This window comes from Salvia splendens, chromosome 3 (assembly GCF_004379255.2).
Source record: "Salvia splendens isolate huo1 chromosome 3, SspV2, whole genome shotgun sequence".
NCBI lineage: Eukaryota > Viridiplantae > Streptophyta > Magnoliopsida > Lamiales > Lamiaceae > Salvia > Salvia splendens.
The window spans coordinates 42,611,857-42,626,494 of NC_056034.1; the positions used below are offsets into that span (position 1 = coordinate 42,611,857).

General features: G+C 38.9%; 2 protein-coding genes across 3 annotated transcripts; both read left to right on the forward strand.

Annotated features, from left to right (window-relative positions):
• Positions 1 to 158: 158 nt before the first annotated feature.
• Positions 159 to 8,511, forward strand: LOC121797062. The gene is made up of 8 exons (XM_042195798.1): positions 159 to 432; positions 950 to 1,400; positions 1,809 to 1,951; positions 2,043 to 2,314; positions 2,626 to 2,780; positions 7,433 to 7,695; positions 7,964 to 8,026; positions 8,257 to 8,511. The coding sequence occupies exons 2-8, from the start codon at positions 1,124 to 1,126 to the stop codon at positions 8,509 to 8,511; spliced, it is 1,428 nt and encodes a 475-aa protein (XP_042051732.1). The 5' UTR covers positions 159 to 432; positions 950 to 1,123.
• Positions 8,512 to 10,352: 1,841 nt separating this feature from the next.
• Positions 10,353 to 14,201, forward strand: LOC121796167 (protein PHOX1-like). 2 transcript variants are annotated; one of them, XM_042194929.1, is made up of 3 exons: positions 10,353 to 13,091; positions 13,171 to 13,399; positions 13,806 to 14,201. In XM_042194929.1, exons 1-2 carry the CDS (start codon positions 10,919 to 10,921, stop codon positions 13,314 to 13,316), a joined length of 2,319 nt encoding a protein of 772 aa, XP_042050863.1. In that variant the 5' UTR covers positions 10,353 to 10,918; the 3' UTR covers positions 13,317 to 13,399; positions 13,806 to 14,201. The 2 variants fall into 2 exon arrangements, with proteins under 2 accessions (XP_042050863.1, XP_042050861.1); XM_042194927.1 differs by having other exon boundaries at positions 10,354 to 13,091; positions 13,171 to 13,395.
• Positions 14,202 to 14,638: the final 437 nt, after the last annotated feature.

Genomic DNA, 14,638 nt, shown 5'->3' on the forward strand with positions numbered 1-14,638 from the left:
ATTTTTTTGGGAAGTGAATTTTTTTTTATATTTTTTATCGATTTTTTTAATTAAAAACCGATTTTAAATTAAAAATATATATTTAAAGAGCCGTTGCCCAATCGCCGCACGACACGTCAGCTGCTCGCTGGCGCGGCGCTGCTCTCCTATAAGGAGGAAGAGCTCGAGCTTCCCTTGAGCAGATTCATCACTCTCTCTTATGTCTCACCCAACCTCCACTTCCAACCCCAGCAAACGCTCCTCCTCCTTCCCTCATTCCGCCGCCACATCTCCAATTCTCCCCGCGAAGAAGAAGGCCAAGTCTCTCAATACTCCCCACGTCCACTTCTCCGACTCCCCCACCCTCTCCCTAATGATTTAGGACGATACCGACGCCCAATTTGTCAAGGAAGAAGGCCACCCTTCTACGGCCCGCGAAGAAGCTCAATAAAGGTTTTTTTCATTTTGGGGTTGGATTTTGGGGGCATTTCAATGTTGCAGATTGTGAAATTGACTAGTGTGTGTTGAGTCTGGATGAATTTGGTGAGAGATTTGGAGTTTATTGGCCGAATTTTTGCAGTTTGTGCTTGTTGGGGTCGAATTGCTGATTTTAGATGAATGGATTTTTTTTATTAATTTTTAAAAAATTAAAAGTTCTAATTTAAACCCCTAATTCAGTCAAAATCTGATTAAAAGTAGTTGATAGTTACTTTTAGACAGAGACATCCAAAATGAACTGATTATGACCTGAGTTGAAATGTGTGGGATGTAATAATTCAAAACCTAATATTTAGGATAAAAATTGTAAAATTGTAATATGTTTAGGACCAGTTTTTTCTTTTAATCTTAGTAGTGATAGTTACCAAAAATTAAGTTTGAAAAACAACATTTATTGTTACTACAACAATTTTCATTGCTATATTTAAAAGCTTTGCTAATCTATGTTTGAAATTTTATTTATTTATTTTAGTCTAAACCAAGAAGTAGTTGGAGACCAAAGTGAAGCTTAGAACCAAGCAGTAAACAGTGAGCCAGTAAACGTGCCTTCTTCAGATCCCCTCAAATTCCCAAAATTGGAGCCCTAATGAATCAAGTAGGTGCTTAATTTGATACTTAATCACTCCGATTGTACATATTCAATACAATGGTCAAGCATTCGGCGGTGGCGTCGTTCGTCCCACTCCAAAAGCGGTGGTCGTTGATGATATTATTATGCATTGCTCTCTCCACCGCCGTCGCGTTCTTTATCGGGGCTTCATTCAATTCCTGCAACTCCGTAGAGTACCCTGACCGCCACAATTTCAATGATCCGGTTCAGTCAATCATCTCCGGCGGCACCACTGCCGCGAAAGAAGAAAACCCACTCGATTTTATGAAATCGAAGTTTGTGCTCATGGTCTCGCATGAGCTCTCGCTCTCAGGTACTTTTAATTTTGCTGCTATTGATAGTATCTTTATCGGAATCTTGTTCTTAGGAACTTATTGTGAAAGCGCAATTAATCAATAGTGAGATTATGAATGACGACTACTCTCATGAGAAATGCAAGACTATTAAGGATGATGTGATGTGGGCGGGGTTTGATCATTCACGGTATTCCTTTTTAGTTGGATTTAGAAAAGCCTAGTTTGTTTTTGTTTAGGTGTTTCCGTGTTTGGCTAAATTCTCATGTTCATAGCTTTCAGCAAATTTTTCTGAAAAGTGTGTTATATTTGAAAATGCGTAGCTTGACACTGATTGCCTAGACAAATCCAATCTTTTGGAAATAAATCTGTAAGAGACTGGAAGGAATCGAAGTTCATTTAATCATTTTCCTAAATACTTTTGTCAGGTGGACCTTTACTATTAATGGAGCTTGCCTTTCTGTTAAGAGCTGTTGGTACACGAGTTGTCTGGGTCACGAATCAGAAGCCTGCTGAATCAGATGATGTGGTATTCAGTTTGGAGCAAAGAATGACTGGCAGAGGAGTGGAGGTATGATGCAGCTCATAATATTGAATCAACCTATTGAGCAGTATTCTTCAACTAATATTGAATCATAACAGCGACTTTGCATCTAATGCAGATCATGTCTGCAAAAGGGCAGGAAACCGTCGATGCAGCTCTTAAAGCTGATCTAGTCATTTTAAATACTGCTGTGGCTGGCAAGTGGCTGGATGCTGTGCTACAAAAAAATGTTGCTCGTGTACTCCCCAAGATTTTGTGGTGGATTCATGAGATGCGAGGGCATTACTTCAAACTGGAGTATGTTAAGCGCCTCCCTTTTGTTGCAGGTGCCATGATTGATTCACAAACTACTGCTGACTACTGGAAGAACCGAACTCATGAACGATTAGGGTATGCCACTTTTGAATATTATAAGACACTTAGGGTTCTTTTAGGCTATTTCAAGAGATTTTGTTTGTGTAACTGTAACAGAATTTAGAAGAAGAATATTCAGTTAACTGATGATTCCTGTCATAGCTGACTTCACTATTCTACTTGTTTTTTATTCTTTTGAGTAGTCTTCTCTATTCTACTATTATTCAGCCCTGTATCCTCTAATGCTGTAATTTTGCAAGAATCCTCTGAATGCATCGCATTAGGTGCTTATTTTCCATTTTGTCCTTTCTAAGAGATTAATAGATTCTTTCCTCCCAATTGTGCAGGATTAAGATGCCTGAGACCTATGTTGTGCACCTGGGGAATAGCAAAGAGTTGATGGAAGTAGCCGAAGACAGTATTGCTAGAAGGGTCCTTCGGGAGCATATTAGGGAATCTCTTGGCATACGAAAAGATCATCTTGTGTTTGCCATTATCAACAGTATGCTCTTCAACCAGTGAATTCTTAGTTTATCCGTGACTAATTATTGAAATGTTGCCTATGCTCATTTCACATGAAATTTGGCTCTTTTGATATTTTAGACCTTCAACTACGAGACGACTTTGATAGAAAATTTCATAATATATGTTTCTTCCAGATGCTGATTACCAAGAATTTGAACAGCAAATACATGGATTTTAAATGTATTAGTGGATATAGGGAACAACTAGGGCTGATAATTCGGTCATCGGTTAGTCGGTTAACCGATGACCGAACCGATTATCTCGGTTCTCGGTTAACCGAGAACCGCCAAATTCGGTTTTCGGTTATATCGGTTCTCGGTTCTGCATGTCTTGATCGGTTCTCGGTCTAACCGAGAACCGATCGGTTAACCGCTGTTTAAATTAAAGAACCGAATAATTATATTAATTATGATTATTCCTTATTTTATTATTAAAAAATATCATCACTTAGATTATTTTTTTTCAAACCTGAAACTGAGAAAGACGGAAGCCCTAATTGTTCACTCTCCTTCTTCCCCCTTCTTTCTTCTCCTATCTGCTCCGTCTGATTAATTCGCTACAGAGAGGCTTCTGCGCGGTTGAAAACGGAGGGCACCGACAGAGCCGCGGAACTGAGCAAGGTTTCCTCTCACTAATGCTGGGTTTTTTCACTGATTTTTTTTTGTAGAGTTAAACTCCTAAAGCTGTTAAATTGCTTTTTCTGAATTAGGTTTTTCAAATTTCTTAATGTTGCTGTGGATTTTTGTTTTGGATGTTTAGGGCGTGTCGTACATTCGGGATTTGATTCAATTGACCCTCGACCAGCGATTGCAGAAGTGGGAAGAGTATTGCCTTCGGTTTTGTTTCAGCGTTCCTGAATTCTTTCTGCTTCCAGAAGCTGTATGTTTCCTAAAATGAGACTAAATTGTTTCCTTTACTTATATCGTATACATGTAGTAGCAATGGCTTGTTGATTTTTCCGTAAACACCTTACAATGTAAGGCTTACATTATTCATTTCTTCAAATTTGGTGTGTTGTTCTTCGACAAGCTGGTTTCTTCTGAAAATATTGTTCCTGTTGGAGACATGGTACATAAAATGGCTGTATAAATTTGGGGTTTATTTTGTTATTTAATTGAAATTTATTTGAACAGATCGTTTCAGGAAAGTGTTTGTTCTTGAAGATGTCAATTTCAGAGTCTTCTACCCAAGACATAGGGAGCAATCAGCCAATCCATGAAAATATACTTGAAGATATTGAGGTTGAAGAACTAGAGCTCGGGGGAGAAGAAGAGGGAGAGGGAATGGTGCCGCCGGCATCAAAAAAAGCGTAAACACGTAATGAGGTCAGATATATGGAAAAAGTTTGATAAAGTGGTTGAAGATTCAATTCAAAAAGGGAAATGCAAACTGTGTGGAAATACGATATGTGCTGATTCGAAGAACAATGGCACATCCGCTATGTGGAAGCATCATGCTTCATGTTTGAAGAAAAATGAAGCGGAAAAGAATAAAACACCACTCAGCCAAGATGAATTGAGGCAAGACATCCAAGAAAGGGGCAGATACGCATTATGCAGGATGATTGTTCTTGATGAACAACCATTCAGATTAGTGGAACGAGAGGGATTTCGTTTATTCTGCCGTGATATGTTACCAAGCTTTAATATCCCGAGCAGATACACGGTAAGATCGGATTGTGTGAAGATGTTTCTTGAGGAGAGGGAGCTATTAAAAGTGGTTTTCTCTAGACCAAGCATGAGTAGAGTATCAATTACCACTGATTGTTGGACTGGAGTCAATAACACAAGCTTTATTTGTGTTACATCACATTTCATCGACAAGGAATGGAGGCTGCACAAGAAGATAATCAGTTTTTTGACATTACCAGTCATAAGGGGGATGATATTGCTAAGGTGCTGATAAAGGCTCTTACGAACTGGGGCATTCAGAGGCTTTTTTGTTGCACCATGGACAATGCAAAAAACAATGGTGTAGCAATCAAGGAAATGAAGTCCACCTTCAATGCGAGAGGCATGCTTGTTGCCAATGGGCAATATTTTCATCAGAGGTGTGTTGCACACATACTTAACTTGGTTGTCGAAGACGGCATGAAACAAATAGGCATGGCTGTTGTACGAGTTAGAGAAGCCGTGAAATGGATAAAGAGTTCATCAACAAGGTCTAAGGCCTTCAAGGATATTGCCAAGGTATGTAAGGTTGATACCAAAAAATTCTTGTGTCAAGATGTACCTACTAGATGGAACTCGACTTACTTAATGCTCGAGGCGGCATTGCCTTATGAGCCGGTTATGAAGCTGTTCAGCAACGTCACTCCCCAGTTTGGTAGAGATTTGAGAAACCTGAAACACAACGACCTCACAGTTGGCGTACCTGGAGAAGAAGATTGGATTGAAGTGAGGAAGATGTGTAGTTTTCTCCACTCGTTTTATGCTATGACTCGCCTCGTCTCTGGCACCACGTATGCCACATCATATTCATTTTTAATGGAGATGTGTGACATATTCCTTATCATAAAAAGGTTGGAGGATGATGAAGATGCTGAGATTAGATACATGGCCAAGAAGATGATGGAAAAGCTTGGTAAGTATTGGTTAGAGGGAGATGAGCTTAATCCAAACATGAACAAAATTCTGTACATTGCTGCAATGCTAGATCCTAGACAAAAGATGAAGCATGTGCAGCATTGTTTGAAGACGTTGTATGGTGACGCAAGGGCAAATGAGTTGGCAGAGGAGTTGAGAAAGTCAGTCTTCGACTTATTTGAGCTGTACAAGAGAGAATTCACTCCGGTGGCTGCCAACACACAACCACAAACAGCTTCAGCTAGCCAAATGTCGAATAGATCGACTAATCTGCGATTGCTTGGTAGAAGTTCTTGTAACATTCTCTGTGTTGCTAGTGAGGATGACGATGATGAAGATGGAAGCTCAGAGCTCACTCGTTACTTCGCAGAGAGGCAATACAAGGCCAATGAAGATGATTTTGACATTCTTATGTGGTGGAAGACATACGGTATTTCCTATCCTATTCTCCCAGAGATGGCTAAAGATATCCTTGCTATTCCTATATCAAGCGTTGCTTCTGAGTCGGCATTTAGCATGGGGGGGCGTGTGTTGTCGATATTTAGAAACTCTTTGGCACCGGAAATGGTAGAAGCTTTGATGTGCTCCGAGGATTGGTTGAGGTCCAGTTCTAGTTCTACCGATCTCATGGAAGAAGAAGGAGAACCAATACCATTTTTGAAAAAGCAATACTATGAAAGTGAGTAATTCATTGCTATTTACCAATATATTTATTCATTCTTCATTTTGAACTCATTTTCTTTAATTCATTATTTTTTATAGCGGTGGAGGCACTCCATAAGGATGGCAAAGTGACGTGGCCATTGGACGGTGCAGAATTGGGAGAATTGGAAAGAACTCATTCAAGTGATCATGATGAAAGTTAAATTTATCGTGCATTTGTAGGTGATATTGGTGGTGAAGAAAGTGGCAGTTGTAGGTGATATTGATAGTAACGCAGAGCTGATGGTTTGTATATTTTTGCTCACTTGTAAAGGTGCTAACATCGTTTGGTTAAAAATGTTATGTAGGTGCAGTAGTACTAGTAAATGTCTTTTGTTGCTGAAAGGAATGATGTAGAACAGTGATGGGATTAGAACTTTATTACAACACTACTACTTTCTTACTTATTCATGCGTTTACAACAGTACTACTTTCTTACTTATTCATGTTTGATCAGATATTCTCGAATTCTTTAATTGGAAAGAATTCAAATGCTTAACTTTAATCAAGGGATGAATACAAAAGTACCTACATAATATATTCTACAAATTTAAACACTAAAACCCCAATGCAGTGCAAGTGGTGGCCAAGGTGGGAATTTCTCGCGTGCAACATCCAAGGATCGAAACCTGTGAACTATATAATTTTTTTTTCGGTTCCGGTTCGGTTAACCGGAACCGAACCGACCCTATTCGGTTAGGAACCGAACCGAACCGAGGCCAATTCGGTTTCGGTTCCGGTGCTTCAGTCTCGGACCGTTTGGGCTCGGTTACCCGTTTTTTCGGTTCGGTTCTGACCGAACCGACCGAATAACCTACCCTAGGAACAACTATAGACCTGCTTTGTTGCCTAATGCAATAGGAGAAGCATGCATTGGCTCTTGAAACTGTGACTTTGGCTGGATGATAGGTCACACTAGACAGTATAGTTTGTCTGTTTCTTTCTGCTTCATAGGCTCATGGTTGATTGATGCCATCAGATTAAGGCACATGGTTCTTCTATCATTTTTTAGATTGTAAACAATGGAGTTCCCCCATAAAAAAATATGAAAACTGAGATCACTGTACACCACTGTGTCTCAAACTTTTATGGGAATTATTATGCTAACTTGCTAATCATAGCTGATGATACATTTTGGGCTGAACTGTATAAATGTTGAAGTAAAGAATTATAATCTCTACTTAAAACCCCCAAAGAAACATAATCTCTACTTAAAACCCCTATTATACTATGCTTTGAAATTAACCTTTATTTCTAAACTCTTGATCAAGCAATACATTCCCTATTTCAAAACAAAAAACACAAAACTAAATTCTGAGCTAGAGTTTCTTTGTTACTGCAGGTGTTTCCCGGGGGAAAGGTCAGGATCTATTTCTTAAAGGTTTCTATGAAGCTCTGCAACTCAGCAAAGAGAGGAAGCTTAAACTGCCACCTATGCATGCAGTTGTAGTGGGTAGTGACATGGGTGCCCAGACTAAATTTGAAACAGAACTTTGCCAAGTTGTTGCTGACAAGAAAATTCAGGAGAATGTTCATTTCGTGAACAAAACATTAAACGTTGCTCCTTATTTGGCTTCAATTGACATTCTTGTTCAAAACTCGCAGGTACTTTAATCAGCACATGCACCTATCACCTATGTTTTATGTGTTACTCTGTTACAAGTGTTTGATTTTCCAATATAATATCGTTGTATCATCTATCTTTGATTAGATTGTTATAATGGAATCACATGGTCTTAATGCTAAGGAAACGTCATGGAAAACATATGGAATGCCATTTTCTTTTGAAACGACAATTGAGCTGTAGTATTGAGAAATATGATCCACTTGTATGTATAGATGAGATTGATTTCTGTTATATTTATAATTGTAGGCCCGTGGTGAGTGTTTTGGGAGGATTACCATTGAAGCCATGGCCTTTAAGCTGCCTGTACTGGTGAGATTTGCAATATTGTTTTGTGTTTTTTGGCTGTGCATGCAACACATTGGGTTTCTTGTAGTTCAGTTATCACATGTATACTATAGAGTGATGGACATATTACATTTGGATTTTATTATGAAATAACTAGTTTCTTATAGTACTATTTTGGGCAGCATGTTAATTTTAGTTGACTGGGTGGGTTATCTTATGAATATCACATGAACTTATATCTCATATTCTTCTAGGGTACTGCAGCTGGAGGTACAATGGAGATTGTAGTGAACGGCACGACAGGTTGGCTTCACCCAGCTGGCAAAGAGGGCGTAACACCCCTTGCAGAAAACGTCATTCAGCTGGCCACAAATGTAGAAATGAGAAGAACAATGGGGATGAAGGGTTACGCTCGCGTCAAAGAAATGTTTCTGGAACACCATATGTCACATAGAATATCCTTGGTCTTGAAGGATGTTTTACAGAAAGCAAAGAGATCAATTAATTAACTAAGAAACCACCTTTCAGGTACTAGGCAGACTCTTTCAACTTGCAAACACAATGATAACATGGATCAGCTTTCATAGATGCTGTAACCTCTCTCTGTGCTATAATGAGAGAAAACGGTTGTGTTCGATGCAGCTCTTAAAACGTTTTGGTCACGTGGCTCCAAGACAATTTTTCCTTGTGGTGGATCCAAGCAATGTGAGGCCATTACTTTAAACTGGTTTTGCTGCACCAGCCATGATCGATTCGCTGGATGCACCGGGCTGATTGGGGTATGCCACTTCAAGAGTCTTATCCTTGTGTTTGCTTTATGGCCATTTCACATCAATCAGCTGCAGCAAATGCCCAAATATTTGTGACTTAAATAGCTCTAGCCATTCCATGTATAAAGTTCTTTGGCATATTATTTCATTCTCACAGCTGCTGCTTTCTGATAAATTTAATTTGATTTAATTTCCTCGTTTATTTGTATATGAGGGTAAATTAAGTAATACAGTACATGTTTGCACTAGCTTCATCATCAAGGTTGTTTAGAATTAGATTATGAGTAGTTTTTGTGGAAGATTTTGAATTTTATCGAATGAATTAATCTTGTGATGATATCAATGCACCAAATACTAGCTTACCAATACTGCTTTTACTTCATCCATAGACAAAATTGTTGTCATATAGAAATGAGAAAATAACACTTGACTTTTAATAAATCAAGGAACGAGCCAAACCTATCAAGCATTCAAGCTACTTGCGTAACTAAACATCAATCCTTATTTAGTCGTTGATTAATACTACTAGTATATAAAATACTCCTTAAATTGATGATGTTTTAATTTTTCTTATTTAAAATACTAATGATGTTCAAAAGGAAGTCATCTCATTAAAATAAGTATATTTTTAATTTCCTTTCATTTCTGTTAATTATTCTTTTCCTATTTTAATTTTAATGAATCGATTTGGCATAAAAAACCGCCATCTTATACATAAGATGAAATAGTTTAGAAAAATTAAAACTTAGTGATTTATTATTTCATTTTCAAATCTTATAGGAGTACGACATATCCTGATTTACTAAAATTAAAAAATATATATAATATAAATGATTATTATCCCTTTAAAATTATCTCCTCTTATTAATTACTACTATTATGTAAGATTTCGTTCTAGTTAAGGAACAATTTTCCACCTTATTTTCTAAATTTATCCGGTATTTATATGTTGCAATCAAACAACGGTGTGACTATTGTAATAATTTTCAAATAAAAATATTGGAAAAGTTAAATCTTTTCTTTGCATTAAATATTACGAAAACAACATTAAACAGAATGGTATATCATGTCCATTTCACATTTAATGTTTATACTATGCTAATTTGTCCCTATCGATATAAAATATTGTTTTCGAACCAATCATCAAATTTATCGTACCTACATCACGAACAAATACGTCACTATCTTAACCATTAATCACCCAAACTCAACCTCTTTTACTTCTTCACGATTCTCTACATACACTCTTAAATTATGTTAAAGTCTTAAAGAAAAGTTGAGGTACCTAATTATCAAAAAGATGATAATTAGAGTGGCAACACGTGGTTAATTAACCTTCCAATTGCCTCACGAAAACAGTTGTAAAGAAAGTTAGTTAAGAAATAATAGTCAAATGAAGACAGTTGGGTTAGATGACGTCACCCACAATCTTGAAATACACGGAAACCTCCTGGTCCCACAACATGTTGTCCATTTCCTATTTTGTCTGGAAATTAGCTAAAAAACATTGATATTGTCAAATATTTAACTAAATTAATATCCCACTTTCAAATTATTAGCTAACCTTAACTGAAAATTGTTGCATGCCTCTCTCTCTATTAATGTGAATAAATTTATTTTAAGGATTTTTCACGTGGGGACCTGGAAAAATTCTTTCTTTGTTCCTTGCTTTATGTGGCTTTTCCTAGTTCAATGATCTACAACCACATAATCCCATCCACAAACCTACAATTTTATAGATTTTCCAGGAAAAACCCAACAAAATTCTGAAGGGGTTTCAATAAAGATTGAGTTTTTACAGGTAAGTTTTCTGTCACCACCCTATTTTTGTCTTAAAACCTTGTTTCTAGCTGAATAAAGGTTCCACCTTTATCTTCATTTCTAAGCAAATCTTGAATTGCGTGTTGGTTAAGGGAAGGAGCTTCTTGCTTTTTCCCCCTTGCTACTTTTTTCTTTTCCATTTGTGGGATTTTGGAGGATTTGTCTCTGGTTTTCTTGATACATATTTGAGGATTGATTACAATTTCGGTATCGTAGAATCCTGATTGGAGCTAGTTAATCAGTTGACTTTGGGAATAAACTTTGTTCAAACATTTAGTTCCATTTCAAGATTTAGGTAGTTTGGAATTGATATTGGGATTTAGCAATGGGGAAACATGGTGGGAAGAAGAAAAGTTCTAGTGGGCAGAAATCAGGTGAATCAAATAGTACTAAGCAAAGAAAAGGCAGTGAGGGTAGCCAGAGGGCTTATGATAAGGACACAGCCATGTTCATTTTGATGTCTCAGGAATTGAAGGAAGAGGGCAATAGGTTGTTTCAGAAAAGGGATTATGAGGGTGCTATGTTGAGCTATGAGAAAGGGATAAAGTTACTTCCTAGGAACCACATAGACGTTGCGTATCTGAGGAGCAATATGGCCGCGTGCTATATGCAGTTGGGAATAAGTGAGTACCCGAGGGCGATTCATGAGTGCAATCTGGCTCTTGAAGTCTCCCCTAGATACAGCAAGGCGCTGTTGAAGAGGGCTAGGTGTTATGAGGGACTGAACAAGCTAGATTTGGCGCGTAGAGATGTTGGAGCGGTGCTGAAGATGGAGCCGAACAATCTCATGGCGATTGAGATCTCAGAGAGGGTTGAAATGACAATTGAGAGTCAGGGGTCTAGAGAGCTTGAGGTTCCTGTGGATTTGGTGGTTCCGTTGCCTGAGTATTTGGAGCCAGCGCCTTTGGCACAGACCAAGGCGAGGAAAAAGAAAAGTGGCAATGTGAAGGTGGAGAGAATCAATGGCAATGCAGAGGAGAACGTGGAGGAGAAGATAGTCAATGGCAATGGAGAGAACAATGTCAATGGAAACGTAGAGGAGAGCGTGAAGGAGAAGAAAGTTGATTGCAATGTGGAGGGAAATGTGAAGGAGAAAGCCAATGGCAATGTAGGGGGAAGTAAGGATGCTACTAAAACAAGAAACGAGAAGAAAACGAAGAGAAAAGTGAGAGAAAAGAGAGTTGATGTTGATGTTGTGATGAGTAAGGCTGATGATCCAACCGAGGAAAGGAAAACTGAAGACAAATTGGTGGTGGTGGAGGAAGAAAAATATACAAATGGTGCGGAGGATGAGCCTACTAGAACGGTTAAATTAGTGTTCGGGGAAGACATAAGATGGGCTCAGATTCCTCTCAACTGCGATGTTTTGCAACTGAGAGATGTCATTGTTGATCGCTTTCCTAGCTCAAAGGCTGTTCTTGTGAAGTATAGGGATCAAGAAGGCGATTTGGTTACCATCACTTCAACAGTAGAACTGAGGATGGCTGAGGCTTCTACCATAAATGGCTCTGTGAAGTTGTACATAGTCGAAGTTAATCCGGATCAAGATCCATTGCTTAAAGGGTTTAGGAGGGATGAATTAACAGACACTCTTGACATGAAAAATGTTACTGAAAATGGGAAGGGAGTGAGGACTGAGTCGGCTTGTATCAGTGATTGGATCATACAGTTTGCTCAGTTATTCAAGGACCACGTCGGATTTGATGTTGAAACGTATCTTGATCTCCATCAGGTCGGGATGAAGCTCTATTCGGATGCCATGGAAGAGACAGTTACTAGTGAAGAAGCTCAAGACCTTTTCTCGGGTGCTGCGGATAAATTCCAGGAGATGGCAGCCTTAGCGCTGTTCAACTGGGGTAATGTCCACATGTCCCGAGCAAGAAAGAGAGTATATTTGAAAGAAGATGCTTCGCGAGAACGTGTACTCACGCAGGTCAAGTCTGCGTACGACTGGGCACAAATGGAGTATGTGAAAGCAGGGAAAAGATACGAAGAGTCTCTAAAAATCAAACCAAATTTCTATGAAGCCGTTCTAGCTCTCGGGCAGCAAGAGTTTGAGCAGGCTAAACTCTCTTGGTATTTTGCTGTTGGAACTGGTGTGGATTTGGAATCGTTGCCTTCGTCCGAAGTTCTTCAGCTTTACAACAGGGCCGAGGACAACATGGAAAAGGGAATGCAAATGTGGGAGGCGGAACAACAAGTTAACGAATCATCCCAGCCTAACAAAACCGAGATTCAGTTGCAAAATATGAAGCTCAACAACTTGTTCGAACACGTTTCACCAGATGAGGCTGCAGAACAGGCTTCGAACATCAGGGCTCAGATACACATACTGTGGGGCACGATTCTGTACGAGAGATCAATAATGGAGTTCAAACTAGGACTTCCCGTATGGCATGAATGCCTCGAGGTTGCTGTAGAAAAGTTCGAACTTGCTGGAGCTGCTCCAACTGATATTGCTGTTATGATAAAGAATCATTGTTCCAATGGAACAGAAGGTAAATATATAGACAGTTTTCTAACAAAAATAATGTAGGGGCGCATTGTTATGTAGTCTGACTGGTGATGTGCTCTCAGGGGGATTCAATATTGACGAATTAGTACAGGCGTGGAACGAGATGTATGAAGCGAAAAAGTGGCAGAGCAGCGTTCCCTCGTTCCGGTTAGAGCCACTTCTCAGACGGCGAGTTTCAAAAATTTATTACGCCCTTGAAAATGCATAGCTGCTTCTGTAGATGTGTCTGAGAACTAGCACTCTGCGGATCTTTTGGTTAAAAGGGTTCGCCTTTTTTCGCATTTTTGGTAGGTAAAGGTTTACCAATATCTGAGTCTTTTCTTTTTTAAAAGTGTGATCTAGAGATTATTCGTAATAATATGATAAATTTCACAATGAGGTTCAAACTGTAGCCTTACTACAAAATGGCTACAGCATGGTGTGACACACAATTCTCTCTAGTTTAGGAAATTGAAAATATCTGTATAGACTATAGTTGAATGCATTTCTGGTAGTAATAATCTTTTTAACTTGTCTTTTCCTATAATCAGTACATTTAACTTATGATCTAGGCTTGAGCTACAAAACTTCATCACTTGTTTTTGTGGAATGAAACTTAAAAACTTCATTAGGTGAATTTTACGCGCATCTTAATTCCATGACATGCTTTTAGACTTTCTGTGACCATAACCATCTTAATGAACATTTTCCTTTGCAGGCTTGCATGTTGTTGTATCAGCTTTGGCTTCATATATTGCTTCATCGTGTTGGGACGTACGATGTTGGTTGCGTTGTTCGTGTAATTATAGCAAGAAAAAACAATCTGTTATACATCTGCAGCTGCGGGTGGGCAAGTTGGATGAGCAGAAAATCATTTTTTGTCACTTCTGCTCCATTGTTATAACCTCCCTAGCTAGTGCAGCTGACTTCAGAAAGTACAGCAAGATTTGTTTTTTTTTAGAATTTTTTTTTATAGTTATCGAGTTGCATAATTTTATTTATTTGTTTGATGATGGTAATTCTGATTTTGAGGTCACTTTTTTTGTTTTGTTGCTGTAACTTGATTGGGGTCGGTTTCAAATTTGCCAATGTTCAGAGCCAGTTTAGTTATCAATCGATTGAACACAATATTTTTTTTGTGTATGTGTAGTATGAGAAGCTTTCCCTTCAATTATCTATCGATCGACTGAAAAACTCAAGAAAGCCGGCACATGGTTTAAGAGCATCCACAGTGGTGCGGATGTCCCAATGGACATCCCCGCGGACATCTTCTGCCACATCATAAAGACTTCTCACTGCACTGCCACGTCATAAGGACATTCCACTGCACAGTGGCGGACATCCCCAAGGACATCCCGACAGACTTCCAACAATAATAAAAAATAATAATAAAATAATCGGGACGTCTGCGCGGACGTCCGTGAAGTCAACGCAATGGCGGACGTCCGCAATGGAGGACGTCACGACGGACATCTCGGGAACACCGCGGAACTCCGGTGTCCGCAGCGGACGTCCGTATCCGCGTCACCGCTGCACAATGACGGACGTCCC